This window comes from Oncorhynchus mykiss, chromosome 7, assembly GCF_013265735.2.
Source record: "Oncorhynchus mykiss isolate Arlee chromosome 7, USDA_OmykA_1.1, whole genome shotgun sequence".
NCBI classification, from domain to species: domain Eukaryota; kingdom Metazoa; phylum Chordata; class Actinopteri; order Salmoniformes; family Salmonidae; genus Oncorhynchus; species Oncorhynchus mykiss.
In genome coordinates, this window is record NC_048571.1 from 13,366,640 (window position 1) to 13,387,040 (window position 20,401).

A 20,401-nucleotide genomic window follows, 5' to 3' on the forward strand; every position below is an offset into this window, starting at 1 on the left:
GGCAGAAAACTCAATGTTCTATTCTATATCTATTTGAAAACAATAAGTAGTTTTGTTGTGGTCACCAGGAAATTCAAATAATTCAGGCAAACAACGCCACAGTGAGGCAGAAAAAAACAGCATGTTCTATCAACGTGAATACAATTAATTTTCCATGGCTGTCACTTTGAAATACTATAACAGTAAATGAATAGGTGACATTCAACGCTATAAACCTTTCTCCAATACAATCGCGTAGTTTACAGACCCACCGCGGGCCTTTGACAAATACATCTTATACATTAATACATAAAAAGGCCCACCATGGTCTGTTTTGTCAACGAGCTCATCGTATAACCAGGTAACTAGATTACTCCAATAGTTAAGGTAGTAAACGATGGCATGCTCTATTGCGAACTGTCTGGGACTCGTTGTTGTTTCCCTGTTTACTACTCAAATATATTTTAAAGTATTAAGTCAAACGAAATGAACTAAAATACACTGGTCTAAAATATATTAGCTACACAGAACCATGGCGGACCGACTGTAACATTATAGGCTTTTTGTATTAAAAGTCGTCCCGGTCCAACATGCCTGGCTCTGCCCACTATGGCGTGGTTTACGAAGCGCTCGCTGAAATAAGCGTTCGTATGGTCGTATTCCACCGGATCGAGTTATCTCATCACACCCGCAAGGTGTAAATTCTCTCGTAGCATAGGCTGACTAAAACTACCGGTAAACTGACTGTTTCAAGTTGACAAAAGGCAATTGGAATTCCCAAAGTGCACGTGATGCAAGTTACACTAGATGTCAGCATAGTTCTACAATCCATGAAAACTGTTCACTGGCTTGGCCTATTCCAATTCAAGCCCAGTCACCTACACCTGGGTACTTCTGGTAGACAGAGGAAAGGAAAGATATCAACACGTTCTGCCATATTGCTTTCATTTGTCCAATCCTTTCAGATCTACTCTGAGCAGGTATATAGGGCTCAGTTTTGAATTGGTAAGTGACTACAGTGTATGAGCTCGCCACCCTTAAGCACAGACCCAGGGTCCGTTTTGTACGGTGACCTAGCGTATAGGTTGAGCTAGGAAAAGCTGATCCCAGTATCATAAGTCAATTTATATGACTAATGTACTTATTTTTCTTACATCATCATAATTTATGAGAATGTCCTAAAATTGAGTTTTGTGGCATTTAATGCCACACAATGAATGTAGCCTAGATGTATATTTTGGCAGGAATTTTATAAGAACGTTTTGTTACGTTTAGGACGTGCCTGAGAAAATGCCTGTGTTGATACTGATGAGAAGATGAAGAGTTTGTTTGAAGCCTATTTTAAGATATGGCATCTCTGCACTGCTGAGGGAGTAGATCCATACAGGGCCTGCTGGTTGGATCATTTCGTCTTCTGAGACACACACAGTGAGACACAAGAAAGAGTCTGACAACTAAACTGAAACCTATACATTTTTCTCACAGTACATGTAGTAACAACACAATGGCCTGTACATTACCACTGGCATTCCTTGTCCTTCATGGATTTCTCTCTCTTTCAGCAGGTAAGACTCTCTCCATCTATCCCCCACAAGCCTGTGGATTGGTTGAGGATGTTTTGTTTAGTCTGTTTGTTTGTTTTTACAGTAAAAAAAGATGAGTAATTGTTGGATCAGTTATTTGAGAAGAGGATGTCTATTGATTTTAAAAAGCATACTTTTCATTTAAATTATCATCAAATAGGGTCAATCTGGTAAATAAACATTTCTTACCCATTGATGGTCACATTCATGGATTGCTATTGAATCTGTACATTTGATCACAATTGATTTGAGCAATGTTAGGGAGAAAATGAACAATGACATGGGCATGAAAAATGACTGAAAATGTCTCTTCTGTGGTGCTATCTTGTAAATGTAACAATGTCATCTATTTTTTTAACAACTTCCTTTGCATGATTTGATATTGCAATTTTATCTCATTATTAGAATGATTTGTATGGATATTGTAAATGCTATTTAGATATTTTAAGATCATTATGTGGGACAATACTTATTTCTTTACTTAAGTGTTTTTTCCATGTCAATGTAATTTATTTGATGTCAATTACCATTGATATATAAATGTATAAGATATCGGTCATTTGACCAAGATTAACATCCTATTTACTCAAGGGGAAGGCTTAATCTGACCATCTGTGTCTATGAGATTGTCCCCAGATTGGCCATTTGTTTTAAAGAGGTCCTGTTGTAGTATCTGTGGCCTTTCAGACAGTTGTGGTTTTAGACATGTTCTGTTTCAAACACCCAGTACACAAAAACAGGAAGATTTAATAGAATGATCTGGGTTACTGTGGCTAACCCAGCCAGTTGAACACATATTTTCATACAGTAGCATTATTTGAATTTGATCCAAGTTAAAAACACTTGGTAGAAGCTGTTTTAGAGCATATTTGCCTAGTAGTTGTCCTAACTGACAAATGATGAGAAACTAACAATGGACAATTGTACTTGAAATGAACTTATTTTACTTTGAAATGTAGCATGCATAATTGGTCATTTATACTGTAAATACATGCTTGACCAAAAATGTCAATAATAAGATTTGAATTAGATCACATTTTCTAACTCTTTATTGACCCCAAAACGTAATAAAAGTATGTTACCGTCAGCAACAACAGATCATTATTCTGATCTCTTTTCTTCTCTTCTCTTCTATCACAGATTCATGCAATTATTATTTCCAACATGGATCTTTCTTCTCCATCCCTCTGAAATACACTGACTTGAGTTCGAAAGAAATAACCTGGAAACACAATGGCAACGTTATATTTAGAAGAAAGAATGGAAGGTTCAAACCAGGCAAGACTGAGGACATCTTAGAGGATGGGTCTCTCCAACTGAAAGGCCTGGTGTCGGCAAACGAAGGTACTTATAAAGCAGAAGTGTTCAACAGCGAAGGGAAAAGCATCAAAGATCAGTCCTTCAGACTGTGTATGAAGGGTAAGTCTCTTTCTCTCTTTCTTTCCAACCATACAAGTACCGTATCCTCTCCTTTAGAGACACTGATGGCGGCCATTTTGTTTCTCTCCAGAAAAAGTCTCCAAGCCCTCAGTGAAATTCACCTGCTCTGATAAGGACGTCACCTTTACCTGTTTCTTGACCAACACTGAGGGAGTGACTTTCAAGTGGAGAAAGAACGGAGAGCCTTTAAATGAGGGGGAAAAAACAACCTTGATCATCGGTCTGAAACAACTGAAAGAGCCGGACACATTCACCTGCTCTGCAGTCAATGAGGTCAGCACGGAGACAAGTGACATCATCAAACCAACATGCAAGGGTACAGTATGTTTTGAAGGGCTCAATTGCAATTCTCTGCGAATCTCTGTCTTTCTTTTTCTCTCTGTTTTCTTCTGTTTTCAGGAAAAAAGTGACTAATGTTTAAGATTGGTGGCGCAACAAATAAAAAAGACAAAGAAAGTAAAACATCTCATTTGTCTCTCTGCTCCACCCCTCATCTCCCACCCTCTTCTCAGATGTCTCAAAATCGGGTGATCTGCGTTCACTGTTTGGTTTGGATTTCTGGACCATGGTGGGCATCCTAGCCGGGGGAGGGGGCTTGGTACTCCTCATCATCATCACCTTGGTGTGCTGTTGCCTCAGCCGACGCAAGAGCCAGATGCGCTTTGAAGGTAATTGCTTCAGACCAAAGCTCAAATGTCTATGGCTATTGTGTTGGTGTTCTGTGCACAGAAACATTTATGGTATCTACAGTATCTTTATTTTGTTCCCTCCCTCATTTCAACTGTTCATTCTCCTTCACAGAGGAAAGAGAGTTGAGACTAGCCCCCCTGACCAAGACCCAGCATCCTTACCACTCAGAGGTCCAGACAAAGCATCCTTCTCACCCAGAAGGCCAGAAGCAAAGGCAGAGACCCCCCGGTGGGGCCCCACCTGGTTCCACGGGCCCCAGGCCCACGGCCAGAGCCTCCAGCCAGGCTGCGCCCCAACCCAGAACCCAGGCTCGAGGGAAGCCTCCACAGACACCAATGGATGATGATGAGGAGCAGCCCCCACCACTACCCCAGCCTAGGAAGAAAGGCTCTCACCCCGCCAGGCAATGAGTCTGGAAACAGGTTTCGCCTATATACTCTCTGATCCAAGGAAAGGAGTTCCAGCAGTCTACATGTTGTAGATGTTGAAAATGTTGTTATCTAAAGAATAGAATAGAAAAGGAAGGGAAAAATACCCACACAGTGTTCTTTTCTTCCAATGCCTTTTCAAAATTCTGTTTCATTGTTTTTATGTTGAGTTGTAGCCTACCTATCTATCCACCTCCTCTTGAAGTAGTGACCTTAACTTGATGTCTGTGTGGTTGTCAATAAAAACTAAATAACTACAGGCACATAGTCATTGATGGGCAACATTATTTGAAAATACTCAAATACACAGGAAATAAGTATTTAAAATACAAATAATTAAAACGCATATGTATTCGAACCTAGGTCTGATAGCTAACAATTGCATAATAATAGTTCTGAAAATGTTTCCATTCACATTATTGTGCATTTGAGTCATTCTCTGTATTCACATCTCTGAGTAAAGCTCTCATGTAATCAATTGTTTTCCTGTTACATCGCTGAGGCCTCTTGGTGGTGGTTTTGGCACGGCACCAACGAATAGCATTCAGGGAGCAAAGATGCTGAAAGCAACACTTATCTGAAGCCCTCGCTTCCACACATCTTACCTCCTTTTCCTGTGTGTGTGGGAGGGATATGATGCTGTGTGTGTGTGTGCGCGCATTTGTGTTTGCTGAACTGCACATGACTTAACACAGGTTTTTGCACCCATTTTTTTTTACAAGCATTTCGCTACTCTCGCATTAACATCTGCAAGCATGTGTATGTGACCAATAAAATGTTACTTGAAAAAACCTCTCCATCACACGCCTGTTCACTATATAAACCCTAGATGGCGCTTTGCTTCCATGTTCATTTAATCTGCTCGCATGACTATTCAACAGTAATAGTGGAAGTGGGTGGGCCAGGGACATACTTGTGGGCCATTAACGTTTTCCTTTGAATTACATTTAAACGAGTTAGTTGACAGAAATCTGAATATGTTCCTGAAAGACTTTGGCTGGGTCACTGACAGCGAGTAAACGTTTGGGAACCAGTTTGATGACAGACCGGCAGGAGTCACAATAAAGTTAACCGAACGTAGCAGGCGTAAGAGAAACGCCTGAACGGAGTTCCCACATCCAGATTTTCAGCGGAAAAGGAAGCTAGGTTGAAAATAGCTGTATCCCTGATACACACTGAGGCTACAGTAAACTCAGGTTTATCACTCAGAGCCATGTTCGACAGTCTGAACTCTGACCCCTAAACAAATCACTTCCCGTCCCTGGGTTAAATCATTGTGCCCTTAGGCACAGATCTAAGATCAACCTACTGCCTAAAACAAAGTGAAAAGGCTGTGGTTTGACCTTCAGTTTCCTGTCTGGGTTGTTAATATTGTACAGTCAGTCACTTTCAGTTATTCACACTGAGGTACTAAGGCTTCAGCCTTCAGACAGAGACGTTATTCACATGCATTCAATGTTAAAGATAGGTAAGGAGAAAAAGGGTCGGAAGACAAGAGCCGTGTGTGGTGTGTGTGTGTGTGGTCAGTCACTCTGTTGTGTGGCCCAGTATAAATAGAGGTCTGGGTGACTGTGTGTGTGTGATGTGACCGTGAGCCGATACATCCACCATTTGGCTTTGGGCACCTGCCAGCCGTGCACCTGTCCCCAACACACACACTTGTTGCACATACTTAGACCCACAAACACCCAAATCAAATGTTATTCATCACATTCTTCGTAAACAACGGGTGTAGACTAACATTGAAATGCTTAGTTACACACGCATGCACACATACACACACACACACACACACAGAGAGTCTTGTACAGCTAACCAAAAATTCAGTCCCAGTTCTCCAACCCTAACCTAACCCGCACTCTTACCCACTAATTGTAACCTTAACCATAAACCCCATAGAAATAGCATTTGACCTTGTGGGGACCAACAAAATGTCCCCATGTTTGTTTACTATTCATGTGGTCCCCCTCACACACAGAGGTAAAAATAAATGCATCTTAATGCAGCATCTTGCACCCATGTCCCATTCAACCACTTTAACCCCAGTCCCCAGGGGTCATGAACCCTGACCTTTCACCAGCACTTCTGTGCACCCACTGGCTTTCCTAATACTCATTGGCATGTGTGTGCATGTGTGTGAGTGAGTGAGTGAGTGAGTGAGTGAGTGAGTGAGTGAGTGAGTGAGTGTGTGTGTACACGTGTGACAGCCGTGAACTTTAACCCTTGCCCTCCCTCACACAGCGTGACTTTGTAAACTATACCTACAGCAAATACAGTGGCCAGTCTTCAGAGGTGTCAGGTTCTTCTGCAACCCAGTCCCAAAATCAATCCCCAGCACCAATCCCTATTAATTCGCTCACACACAACATTAAAAATATATAGATTTAACTAGGCAAGTGAGTTAAGAACAAATTCTTATTTACAATGACGGCCTACCCCAGCCAAAACCTAACCCAAATGACACTGGGCCATTTGCGGGACTCCCAATCACAGCCAGTTGTGATGCAGCATGCAATCGAACCAGGTTCTCTAGTGACACCTCTAGGACTGAGATGCAGTGCCTTAGACCGCTGCACCACTCAGGAGCCCAAAACATACACACACATTTATACTGACTCTGCACACACACACACTGACATACAATCATCATATACTTTGCTGCTACTCTGTTTAGCATATTTCCTGATGCCTAGTCACCTTACCCCTATACATATCTACATCTATCATTCCAGTATCCCTGCACATTGTAAATATGGTATTGGAACTGACCCTGTATACTGAATAGCTTACTTACTTATTGTGTTCTTATTTCACGTGTTTTTGGTATACCTTGTGTTATTTTTAACACTAAATTGACATTGATTACTGCATTTTGTGGTTTAGAGCTTGCAAGAAAGGCATTTTACTGTACTTGTGCATATGACATTAAAGGGGAATTTCACTCAGAAACAAACTTTTGGTATTTTTTTAATTAGTCCACTGTTGATACGCTCCCAAAATGTTTTGCATGTCAGCAGTCAAGTTTTCAAGATATTGAACTTAAGAAAAAAAAAATGTTTCTCCAGCCACATCATCATTCAACTTCTGATACATGTTTTGGGGCAGCAGGTAGCCTAGTGGTTAGAGGGTGGGGCCAGTACCTGAAAGGTTGCTAGGCTGTCATTGTCAATAAGATTTTGTTCTTAACTTTAAAAAGTATATATATTTCACCTTTATTTAACCAGGTAGGCTAGTTGAGAACAAGTTCTCATTTACAACTGCGACCTGGCCAAGATAAAGCATAGCAGTGTGAACAGACAGCAACACAGAGTTACACATGGAGTAAACAATTAACAAGTCAATAACACAGTAGAAAGAAAAAAAGAGTCTGTATACATTGTGTGTAAAAGGAATGAGGAGGTAGGCAAATAATTACAATTTAGCAGATTAACACTGGAGTGATGAATGATCAGATGGTCATGTGCAGGTAGAGATACTGGTGTGCAAAAGAGCAGAAAAGTAAATAAATATAAACAGTATGGGGATGAGGTAGGTAAATTGGGTGGGCTATTTACCGATGGACTATGTTTTATTTTATTTTTTTTATTTTACCTTTATTTAACCAGGCAAGTCAGTTAAGAACAAATTCTTATTTTCAATGACGGCCTGGGAACAGTGGGTTAACTGCCTGTTCAGGGGCAGAACGACAGATTTGTACCTTGTCAGCTCGGGGGTTTGAACTCGCAACCTTACAGTTAACTGGACTAGTAACTTCCGGTTACTAGTCCAACACTCTAACCACTAGGCTACCCTGCCGCCCCAGCTGCAGGGTAGCCTGCAGCGACTGACTTGCCTAGACAAATAAAGGTTAAAATAAAAAATCATGAGGCATGCCAATATATCTTCCAAACACCAGCTTCGAGGGCATTATCACTTTTGTACAACGGATTACCAACATATTCAAATAATAATTTACATATTTTAATACAAATATATATTTGGATTAATTTATTCATACTATTTCATCCTTCCATCCACAAGATATAGTCCCAACATAAATCCGGGGTTGCTACCCAAGCCGGCTGGTAGTTTGTTTTATTGGTTTGGTTGCCTGAGACGTGACCCAGTAGTTAAGTCTTTCTGTTCTGTATCTATGTACGTGACCCAGTCAATAGAAATACACAAAAATTATGCTGATTCATGATTTCGACTGGCTGAGAAAAGGTGCCTGCCTGTCTCTCTCATCCCGACATGTTCATTACTATGCGACAACTGGAGAACTAATTTCAACATTGAAACAATATTGCAAATGTCGGAGAGATAGACAGCAAGGTTTGTACAAATCTCCGCTGTTGATAAATAAATGTTAGTCTAAAAGAAATGTGAGATAATATCTATATGCTTTTTATAGTGGAGATCATCTTTATAAATTGCCTGGCTGGGCTGATGAGACAGTGGATTGCGCAGTCAGATGGAACACAGTAAATAGGCACTTTAACATCATAGATGTAGCTTGTAGTAACTTGTGGAATAGACACCGGCTGGAATGCGGTTTTACCCAATCAGCATTCAGGATTAGACTCACAGTTGCATAATATCTTGACAACTTGACTGCTGACATGCCAGACATTTTAGGACTGTATCAACAGTGGATTAATGAAAATATCATTTTTTGAGTTAAATTCCCCTTTAAAACTTGAAACTACACACCTCTTAGTGGTCCCTTGTAGATGTGAAATGATCTGACAGCATAATTTCAATAGGCTAATACCCTGACTACACTGCTAGCTTTGCAAAATAAATGTAGGAATCTATGTTAATCAATTATTGCACCCAGCTTCTGCAATGCCAAGGGCTAAAATAGAAGTCATTCCTATTTCTGACGCAGACCGTGCTGAAAGTCCTGCCTCTCCCATCTCCTCATTGGTTTATAGAAGCAGATGCCCACTTAGATGCAATCACTATATACATTTAAAGATTGAAAAGCCTGGAAGGAGGAGAGATGACTAGAAACGATTCGGTTGACAGGTTTTATGTGTGGATTAATCCTCGGATTTCAGGTAAAATAACAACTCAATGTTTACATCCCAGGACAAATGAGCCAGCACCAGCAAGCTAGCTAAATAGGACAAATTGGCGAACAAGTGCAAGCTAGCTAAATAGGACAAATTAGCTAGCAAGTGCAAGCTAACTAGCTGAATTGCCATACATGTTTAATGCTTTTCGACCTGTCCCCAAATTAATGGCATTGGTTGAGTTTGTTTTGATATTTTAACCTGCGTGTATCGTGATCGCGTTTGGTGTAAGGGGACAAAATAAATGTATGCATGATTGCGCCTGCGCGCAGCCGGTTTGGGTTCCGTGTAACGTTACACATACTGTATCGATGATGATATTCTGTAGGCCTATTATTCAGCTCTAAATAGCTACTAGTGAGACCACATGAGATGACAGTGCTACCTGTGAAAATCCCTCCGCTACTCCCCTCCTCCAAAAACTGACTTCCGGACACTGCAACGTTGTTCCCTCCTTCTCCAAAACCAAACCAGTGGACTTTCACTGTACGCACGTCCATTTAACGGATATCCGAACGTCTACTCGCCAGTGTCGGTTCTCGTAGACAGCGTTTTGGGGATTTCTGAGAGGTCGCCGGTGGTTGAGTTTTTGAACTGAAGGTCCGAGAGGACTCCTTTCACCCGTGGCGGATTTTAATGACAAAGGAACGAACTGGGAGTTAAAAAAGACGCGAATTTGCAGAATGAAACATCTATCTCTTCTACTCTTGTTTTTATCGATGGGTAAGTTATATTTGAAAAAGTGTTGTCAAACGGTCTGATAATATCGTCATAATAACGCGTGTGCTGTCGTTTAGTGGAACATATTAGATTGACATATACACGCGGGCACGTTTTCACTTAACCTGAATCCCCATTGACAAAGCAATTAGTCAAATTAATTTAAAGGCAACGCTATCAACAGATTTTTACTGATCATGCTGTTTCTCCTAAATTAATGACATGACTGAGTTTTTCCAAAACGAACCTTTTTTAATATATCAATAGATTTTCCCACGCCCAACTTCCTAGTTACATGAAGGCTACCGTGGTTGGTCACAGATGAGGGTGTGTGGCAATTTTTCATTTCAGCTCTTGAGCCTTAAATCCCAGTCGAAACTTTTAATCGTTCAATCAAAGGAGAACGAGCGAGATAATTGATGTCATTAAATGAATCAAAAGATAAGATGACAACCCTTGACAATGGTCCAGTTACATGGAGGCACCATAACACGCGATGGGTAGCCGTCCAATTCGCATAGATCCCCCTTGATCAGTTGACAATTTAACTAATGTAGTTGAATTTGGACTGGAGCACTGTCCACCACTGATTGACTTATGCTAACCAATGACTAATAACAGATCTCAGTGATCAAGGCAGGAATATCCTTTTCGTTTAGTTGACCGGACCCATTTTATTTCACAACGGTGTAGGATGGGGAGTGTGTGTGTCTGGCAACGTATACTCTGCGTCGCATAAGGCTTCCCTGTGCCATTGTTTGTGTGAGCGGCTGAGTTTAAATTAGTGTGGTACCTTGAGATTATCAAATGTCTCCAGTTAACATGTCTCCCGCCTTCATGGAGCAGGGGTGTGTGCCCGTCCGCCCTTTCCTACGGCTTTAAAGGCTTCCGCATGGTTCCCAGCCGAAACCGTTCAGAAGAGTTCATGCATATTATAACGATATTTTTTTTTTCTTTTGGGGATTTTTCTTGAGGCAAGCCGGAGTCTACGCCATTTCGTCGTGACTGGTCAGTATGGATTCTGCAGGAAAGTCTGTCATTCAAAGTGTATTCATACACTTTATTTTAACTGAAATACTGCACCAAACAGCGTAGTTAATGTCGCGTTTACATTTTTGTTCAGTGTCCATGTAAAGTGTTGGCCCCATGTTTAATGATCAAAAATAAAAGAGCCCAGAAATGTTGCATACACACACATTTTCTCTCAAATTTGGTGCACAAATTTGTTTCCATCCCTGTTAGAGAGCATTTCTCCTTTGCCAAGATAATCCATCCGCCTGACAGGTGTGGTATTTCAAGAAGCTGATTAAACGCCATGATCATTACACAAGTGCACCTTGTGCTGGGAACAATACAAATGCCATTTTAAAATGTGCTGTTTTGTCACACAACACAGGGCCACATATGTTTTGCGGGAGCGTGTAATTGCCATGCTGACTGCAGTGATGTCCACAAGAGCTGTTGCCAGAGAACTTAATGTTAATTTCTCTACCATAAGAGCCTATTTCTGCTGTGATGCAATTACGATGGCACACAGATGCCAAATTGAGCTCGTACTGGCTTTCCGTGCACCACTCTGCGCTGTTCGGCGAACCGCAAGGAGTATGAATGCCCAGACTTCTGCAGAGGCCATATCACTGTAAATACTGCACGGCCAATGCAGATGGTGGATTGTCCATGCATCGAATTGCCATCGCCATTAAGCCCCTCCATTGTCCTCCATCCGGGCCTCACCGCAGACATCGTGTGGGTGTGTGGTTTGCTGATGTCAATGTTGTGAAGAGTGCCTCGTGGTGTTGGGGTTATGGTATGGGCAGGCATGAGCTACGGACAACGAAAACAATTGCATTTTATCAATGGCAATTTGAATGCACCGAGGTACCGTGATGAGATCCTGAGGCCCATTGTTGTGCCATTCATCCGCCGCCATCACCTCATGTTTCAGCATGATAATGCACAGCCTCATGCCACAAGGATCTGTACACAATTCCTGGAAGCTGAAAATGTCCAAGTTCTTCCATGGCCAGCATACTCACCAGACATGTCACCCATTGAGCATGTTTGGGATGCTCTGGATTGACGTTCATGATAGCGTGCTCCTGTTCCCGCCAATATCCAGCAACTTTGCACAGCCATTTGAGGAGTGGGACAACATTCCACAGGCCACAATCAACAGCCTGATCAGCTCAATGTGAAGGAAACTTCGCACTGTGTGGTAAATGGTGGTCGCACCAGATACTGACTGGTTTTCTGATCCATGACAACAGATGCATATCTGTATTCCCAGTCATGTGAAATCCATATATTAAGGCCTAATTCATTTATTTAAATTGACTGATTTCCTTATCAACTGTAACTCAGTAAATCATTTTAAATTGTTGCGTTCATATTTTTCTTTAGTATAAAATTGTGTGACTAAGATCTCCATGGCAAAAACGTCAAATAATGACAGTTTTTCAAGCTAAGGTCTTTATATGGGAGTACATGAGCACACATTTGATTTTTCCTAACAGTTTGGCTTGGCGCCAGTCGATATGAAGCATGCTGATGATTTTTAGGTCTATAGCCTAAACCAGGGGTGTCAAATATACTGCACACGGGTGGTTTGAGTAAATGTATTTAATATACAAACTTAATATACTTTTATTACTAAAACCATCAAAACTGTAGAAATGATAATGGACCTACATTCATTTATTGGCTCTCCAGTTTGCAGAAAATCACAAATGAAGTCTAGACAGAGTATCAAACTCCAAAAACAATGAAAATGAGTTTGACAACCCTGTCCTAAATATTAAATACATGCACACCTCCCCAAACATGTTGATGACGTACTACTGCCCTAGCTCTCCAAAACCCTTCTCTGTGTGTGTGGTTTTCAGCAGTTTCAGCAGTGTTTTAACCATTTTTGCAAAATATGCTCATATGCCCCTTATCTTTCATATTGGCAAGAAAGAATCTTCCAAATAAAAAGAGATGGACTTCGTGCAGCAGTTTTGCACAGATCAACAAACTGTGTCTCCAGTTGACGAACTATACTTCCTCAGATTACAAACAGGTGTTTGTTTGGGGATGCTAGACTGCTAATTAGCATAGGTGGCCACTTATGTCTTCCGTAAACAAGTGATATGGCCATGTGGGAACATTAACCCTAAAAAGGTGTGTAGTAATTTAAACTTTTTAAAATTATATATTTATATATGAAAGATGCGTTATGTCGACACAACCATACCGCAAGCGATGCGTGTTAATGTTAGAGCAAGTGTCAGGGCTCTGAACAAAACTCCCTGGGTCAGAAGATACTATCGTGAATAGACCCGAAAGTAGTTGGCGCCTATGAATGGGGTACTACTGCCCATTCTTCCATGTGTGTGTGTGTGTGTGTGTGTGAGCGAGCTTCCGATAGCCTGCGTCATTCGGGTTTGTAGAATGAACACAGCAGGAAGACTGTTCAGATGCTGTATGGTTCCGTTGGTCTTTCTGATGCGGTAAATCCATGATCTACTACTCATAGATCACCTGACCAGTTAAGTCTCCACCTTCCTCTCCTTATCTGGGCTGTCTCATATTGCTTGTTTACTCTGTGGCCCTACAACTCCGACTGTTTGTTTGGATAAGAGTGACTTAAGAGTTGCGTGATAATATTAGTCACACTCCTAAGTGGTGTCCGGCCAGTATAATATCCCTTCTCTTATGACGTAGGGTAAGTCAAAGCGATGACGTTCCCAGAACCAGACTGTTCCAGCAATGTTTTATGGACCACATTCCCTCAAACGTCTATTTCTCCAGTTCCTTGAGTGTCCCAACACGCTAGGACAGGAAAGAGGGTTAAGTATACTGTATGTCAACAAGGACCCTTAGTGATTAACATATCACTTCAAAACACCAACTAAGGCAGTGGTGTAGGATCATATTGAAATGCTGCCAACGTTACCATTAGGAGTAGAGTGTGATGGAAATGTTCCCAGAAGGCTTTGCTCTTTGGTTGTTCCAGTTGGGATTTAACAGGGACTATTTCTGGGCTGTGGGGTCGTTCTTTTGAAAGCTGCTGGTGCATCATCACTTTGTTCTTGCCAAATGAGCTGACCTCTATCATTTTTCCTGATACTGTTCTTTGGTTTGTGGTGTGTGTGTGTGGGTGGGGGAGCTTGTGTTGCTCCATGCTGGCCATGGCATGTGCACGCTCTTCCCCTCAGCCTGTTCAGACAAGCCTGGTGTGTGTGCATGTTTGCTGCTCTTTCCCCTATGCCCATCCAAACAAGCCTGTACTTTATATAGGTCTTCTCTCTCTAGCTAGAGTAAGTGGTCTAGGCTGTTCCCTTCTCTAGCAAGACTGTCTCTCTGTATGTGTGCGTCTAAAGGGTCTGTAGTGGCTTTCCTTCTACTCCAGTTTCAAAATGTGGTAATAGGCTTTGCTTTCACCTGTCACCACATATGTCAGTGGGAATAAAGGAAAGGAGACAAGGAGATGAACCACTTCAGATTATTGATTTACCCATTGAGTGCAGCGACGCTAGGGTTCAGGTGTCAATATGTGGGTGTTTTTATAGAACACACACCCACCCACCCACACACTGTGGGGTTGGAATCACAGAGGAATCAAACCAAAGGTAGCATCTAAGTGTATATTTAGCCTGCCCTGTGCTAAATATATCCATGTATCTCTCAACTGTATGCGTATTGTTAAGCAGAGAGGCTTTCAAGAGGTTAGCTAAGGAAGTCTGATGTGGTAGGAACGCTGTCATTGTCTGGGAGATTTAGCTGATTTTATGTATCTGTCAATGACGTGTGTATGTGTTCTCTCTAGGTGTATCCCATGCCAGGGTGGTGTCTGTGTCCCCTGGCCCTCTGCTCCGTGTGGAGGGCCAACCTGTCTCACTGCGTTGTGATGTCACTGACTACGAGGGGCCCAGGGAGCAGGATTTTGATTGGACCATGCAGCAGGGGGAGGCGGGGTCTATCAATGTAATCTCCACCTTCGAACCAAAGTACTCTGACGTGTCGCTAAGCGACCGGGTGGCCAGTGGTGACCTGAGCGTGGTGCGGCTGGGGGACAGCGTGGTGGAGCTGAGGATACGGGAAGTGAGGTCTTCAGACAGCGCCACGTACCTCTGCAGTACACCCAGTACGGACTCTGTCTTCAGCGGGAACTACGACGCAGGGGTGGCGCTCAAAGGTGGGTCAGACACGAGTATGAGAGACTTATAGACTGTCTTAACCCTCAGTGTGGAATCACTGTAAATCCATTTAGAACTGTATTAACTTTAAACTAGATTAGTTAGACCTCCATTATGACTTCTAGTTTACATACTGAGGTTGGCTGGTTGTGAAGACCCATACAGCGCGTGTGTGTTCATGTCCTCTTGCTGTGATTGTGGTTCGTGTGATCTATTGAACACGGCTCAAATCCCTTGCTTACACATGGCTCGCTCTCTTAAGCTGGTGTGTTTGTCAGACCACACACACACACACACACGTGTCTGCTTATATACTGTATACACTACAGTACACTTACATGGACACAGCTGCACTTTCCTTAGATGGACTGGTTCAGGATCAGCTATGTAACTTTTAACCCCAATTATGCTAATCTGCTTTGGGGAGGGAAAACCGGTTCCTAGATCTGCTGCTTTGGGGAAACACTAGTGAGAGGTGATCAAGTGTTGATTTCACTCATGTTCACACATGTTCAGTCTTCTAACACACACACACACACACACACTTGGAGAGCAGATGCCAGATGGGTGTATTTATCTCATGTCAAATGGGTGTTGTTATTTCTGTTGAGCTGACTATTGCCCTGTTCTGAACGGTCTGTCTGAATGAGCTGAGGGAGAGGAAAAGAAAGAAGCTTAGTGGTGAATTGTGCTGACGAGGAGAGCTGGAACAGGTAGAGGCGTGAGATTATATTGTAAAGTCTTAGTGCTCTTGAACTAGTAGGTGATTTTTAGTGCTGCTTGTAGCCGTGCTGTAAAACAATGTTTCATGGTGGTGTAGTTGAACTAGTAGACGGTTTGTATACACAGTACAGTAAGATCCATTGATGTAACACCATGTAGTGTAAATTAGTTTACTCTGGTATGAAGAGTCACCTGTGTAGGTGAGGCAATCTACTGACCTCTCCTATGGGTGTGTCGACACAAACCGCATTCTCCACCAACACTTTCAGTTTTGTGTTTGCTTGACTCGCTTGTCTATCATTTTTTTTCTTCCAACTAAAGTGGCCTTGACGTGTAAACGGTGCATTCGAAAAGTATTCAGACCCCTTGACTTCTTCCACATTTTGTTACGTTACAGCCTTATTCTAAAATTGAAGTATTTTTTTCTTCGTTACCCCATAATGACAAAGCAAAAACAGATTTTTCATATTTATTTTCACGTGTGTGTATACAGTTGAAGTTGGAAGTTTACATGCACCTTAGCCAAATACATTAAAATGCAGTTTTTCACAATTCCTGACATTTAATACAAGTAAAGATTCCCTGTCTTAGGTAATTTAGGAATACCACTTTATTTTAAGAATGTTGAATGTCAGAATAATAGTGTGATTTCTTTCGTCACATTCCCAGTGGGTCAGAGGTTTACATACACTCAATTCGTATTTGGTTCTATTGCCTTTAAATAGTTTAACTTGGGTCAAATGTTTCAGCTAGCCTTCCACAAGCTTCCCACAATAAGTTGGGTGAATCTTGGCCCATTCCTCCTGACAGAGCTGGTGTAACTGAGTCAGGTTTGTGGGCCTCTTTGCTTGCACACGCTTTTTCAGTTCTGCTCACAAATGTTCTATAGGATTGAGGTCAGGGCTTTGTGATGGCCACTCCAATACCTTGACTTTGTTGTCCTTAAGCCATTTTGCCACAACTGTGGAAGTGTGCTTGGGGTCATTGTCCATTTGGAAGACCCATTTGCAAGCAAGCTTTAACTTCCTGACTGATGTCTTGAGATGTTGCTTCAATATATCCACATAATTTGCCTCCCTCGTGATGCCATCTATTTTGTGAATTGCACCAGTCCCTCCTGCAGCAAAGCACCCCCACAACATGATGCTGCCACCACTGTGCTTCACGGTTGGGATAGTGTTCTTTGGCTTGCAAGCCTCTCCTTTTTCCTCCAAACATAACGATGGTCATTATGGCCAAACAGTTCTATTTTTGTTTCCATCAGATCAGAGGACATTTCTCCAAAAAGTACGATCTTTGTCCCCATGTGCAGTAGCAAACCGCAGTCTGGCTTTTTTTATGGCTGTTTTGGAGCAGTGGCTTCTTCCTTTCTGAGCGGCCTTTCAGGTAATGTCGACATAGGACTTGTTTTACTGTGGCTATAGATACTTTTATACCTGTTTCCTCCAGCATCTTCACAAGGTCCTTTGCTGTTCTGGGATTGGTTTGGAATTGTCTGTAGAGCTCTGAGACCAGATTGTGTTGAGCCACAGATCTGGGGAAGGGTACCAATACATTTCTGCAGCACTGAAAGTCCGCAGGAACACATGGAAGAAGTTTTTGGAACCACCAAGACTCTTCCTGGGCCGGGCGGCCAGCTCCATCAGGGAGAAGGGCCTTGGTCAGGGAGGTGACCAAGAACCTGATGGTCACTCTGACAGTGCTCCAGATTTCCTCTGTGTAGATGGGAGAACCTTCTCTGTAGCACTCCACCAATCAGGCCTTTATGGTAGAGTGGCCAGACGGAAGCCACTCCTCAGTAAAAGGCACATGACCGCCTGCATGGAGTTTGTCAAAAGGCACCGAAAGACACTCCGATCATGAGAAACAAGATTCTCTGGTCTGATGAAACCAAGATTGAACTCTTTGGCCTGAATGCCAAGCATCATGTCTGGAAGACACCTGGCACCATCCCTACAGTGAAGCATGGTGGTGGCAGCATGCTGTGGGGAGATGTTTATCAGCGGCAGGGACTGAGGGACTAGTCAGGATTGAGGGAAAGATGAACGGAGCGTAGTACAGAGATCCTTGAAAACCAGCTCCAGAGTGCTCAGGACCTCAGACTGGGGTCAAAGGTTTGCCTTCCATCAGGACAAGGACCCTAAGCACACAGCCAAGATGACACAGGAGGGGTTTCGGGACAAGTCTCAATGTCCTTGAGTGGCCCAGCCAGAGCCCGGATTGAACCCGATTTGAACGTCTTTGGAGAGACGTGAAATAGCTGTGCAGCAACGCTCCCCATCCAACCTGACAGAGCTTGAGAGGATCTGCATGGGACACCCCAAATACAGGTGTGCCGAGCTTGTAGCATCATACCCTAGAAGACTTGAGGCTGTCATTATGTGGTGTTGTGTGTAGATTGAGGGAAACAAACTATTTAATCCATTATAGAATAAGACTCTAACGTAACAAAATGTGGAAAAGTAAAGTGTTCTGAATACTTCAGAATGCACTCTACTCACACACACACCACTGACAATTCTTTGCTCCCGCCCTGAACAGACTGAATGCTGCTTCTGCTACGACAACTGTTCATGATCCACTGAATGGCTTTCAGCACATTCAACATTAATAATGGCTTTCTGACAGGAATATAGACAGGAACATGTTTGGCTAGTTGGGGGGGATGTTTAACTGAGTGTGACAGTGATTTGGCAGCTCCAGGACACTAAGTCCAATATCAAAGACTTGGTAGAATGGCAACGAACTAAGTTTAGAGTAAGAAAGTCCATCAGAATATTAACACTTCAAAGCACAGTATCATTCTTGTTTAGAGGCTGAGGGAGTGAGGAAGAGGGTAAGAGAGGGAGTGAGATGAACAGACATTGGTACAGGCATACATTGCCTGTCTCTCGCTCTTTCTCGCTCGCTCCCCCCTATTTCTCTTCTGTTTATTCAGCTGTGAGGTTCAGAGTAAACAGGGCTTCTCTCTCTGATGTGATTATCAAATCTAAACCCTCCTTACACATACTGTTGACAGCAGTACACCCCTCACTGACAGCCTAAACCATGTGTTTTTTTTGTGTGTGTGTGTGTGTTGGAGTGGGGGGTTAGGAGAAGGGGCAGATAAGGAAGATGTGCATATGTAAGCTTTACATCGGTATTATATTTTGCATGGATTATAAAAGCAGTAATGACTCTTGGCGATGAAGATGAACGAACATGATGACATGTTGAAATGTTGTTGGCTTACGGCAACATCTGTTAGCGTTCTCTGTCACTATGACATTTAGCATGCAGTAAAGAACCACGTCGCTGTAGTGAAGTAGCAAATTAACGACGCTAGGAGTGTAACTGTCTGTCCTTTCCCTACAGTCATTGCTAACACCCTGAAGGTGGCCCCGGAGGCCCCAGAGCCCGTGGTCCCCGAGGGTGGCGACATCACCCTCTCCTGCAACGTCACCCGCCACTTCACTGATCCCACCTACCTGTCCGTCACCTGGTCGCTACGGAGACCAGGTATCCCATTGGTGGACATCCTGACCGTTGGCCCAGATGGGGATGTGGTCATAGGAAGTGCTTCCGCCCAGCGCTACGCTGACGGAGGGCTCCGATTGGCTATTCGCAGAGATGGGGCGTTTGGATTGGTTGTTGCCGGGGTGACGCAGGCTGATGCAGGGATGTACGTGTGCACGGGGAGGGAATGGATTCACGAGGAAGGGGGTCAGTGGAAGAACATCGTGGGGAAGACTGTGGAGATGGGAGCTGTGGCAGTCACACCTACAGGTAAAGGGGATGGGGTGTGTTTTGTGTGTACTTTAGCGTGTGAAACATTCAGCCGATCCTAAATCACTCCCCTTTGACCTTAACCCCGAGATATTTGCAGATCTGTACGGTCTGGATTAGTATAAGCAGTGCGATTCCACAATTTGGTTTCCACCTTACAGATGTAAAAATATCGAAGGGTTAGGACCAGCTGAGAGAGAGGGATCTGGGGGATGGTCGAGTGGTTTCTATGGCCTCTACTTTGTTTTAGCCTAGCAGCATTTCTTTGTGTTGGAGAGGCTCTTGACCCAGAGATCCATCTCAGCCCCTCCCCCTGTCAGGCCTTTATCCCTGGGTGTGTGAGGTACCCCTGACACACACACACACACACACAGTGGTTGCCTGGGACACCGTATCCCCCGAAACCTCTCCTACATGGTGAGTGATTTTAAAATGGGGTGAGAGACAGAGGGACTAGCTTAGCAGGAAGACAACATGGAGGGACTGTGGGCCTTCCTTTAAATGCTGTATCTAAGTACAGACTAGTGTAGCCATGCAGCCACTATTGACTGTCTACTGAGATGCTAAAGTAAAGAGGATTGGAGAAGTCTAGCAGGGGCCTTTGTCCTGGCTCTCTTGTCTAAATATGCATAGTGAAGTCATCTCACCTACCAGATATCCCAGTCTCCTATAGTAGCAGTATCAAGGATTTAATTTGAGAAATATAACCCCCTCAAAATGGTTTCGCTTCTGTTCAGTCTCTGGAGTCATGAGTCGTATCATGTTTTAATTTGACTTTTCCTTCCATAGCTTTGAAACTCTCTTAACATTTAGCCTAAATCATTCTTGGCGTATATTCACTT

At 42.9% G+C, this 20,401-nt stretch overlaps 2 protein-coding genes across 2 annotated transcripts in view; both read left to right on the forward strand.

Annotated features, from left to right (window-relative positions):
- Positions 1-989: 989 nt before the first annotated feature.
- On the forward strand, positions 990-5,347 carry LOC110527332 (T-cell surface antigen CD2-like). Its single transcript, XM_021608542.2, has 5 exons — positions 990-1,544; positions 2,703-2,981; positions 3,073-3,318; positions 3,515-3,670; positions 3,804-5,347. The coding sequence occupies exons 1-5, from the start codon at positions 1,484-1,486 to the stop codon at positions 4,100-4,102; spliced, it is 1,041 nt and encodes a 346-aa protein (XP_021464217.1). The 5' UTR covers positions 990-1,483; the 3' UTR covers positions 4,103-5,347.
- LOC110527334 (prostaglandin F2 receptor negative regulator) overlaps positions 5,098-20,401 on the forward strand; it is a 49,542-nt gene continuing 34,238 nt past the window's right edge. Inside the window, exons 1-4 of the mRNA XM_036984406.1 lie at positions 5,098-5,135; positions 9,107-9,159; positions 14,702-15,070; positions 19,149-19,559. Coding sequence (XP_036840301.1) covers positions 5,098-5,135; positions 9,107-9,159; positions 14,702-15,070; positions 19,149-19,559 — 871 coding nt within the window. The remainder of the gene's footprint in view (positions 5,136-9,106; positions 9,160-14,701; positions 15,071-19,148; positions 19,560-20,401) is intronic.

Excerpts from the sequence above, each read along its gene's own strand:
- LOC110527332 (XM_021608542.2), top strand. The coding sequence starts at position 1,484 with ATGGCCTGTACATTACCACTGGCATTCCTTGTCCTTCATGGATTTCTC. Across the intron at positions 1,545-2,702 it reads ATTTCTCTCTCTTTCAGCAG|ATTCATGCAATTATTATTTC; the intron begins GTAAGACTCTCT and ends CTTCTATCACAG. Across the intron at positions 3,319-3,514 it reads CATCAAACCAACATGCAAGG|ATGTCTCAAAATCGGGTGAT; the intron begins GTACAGTATGTT and ends CCCTCTTCTCAG.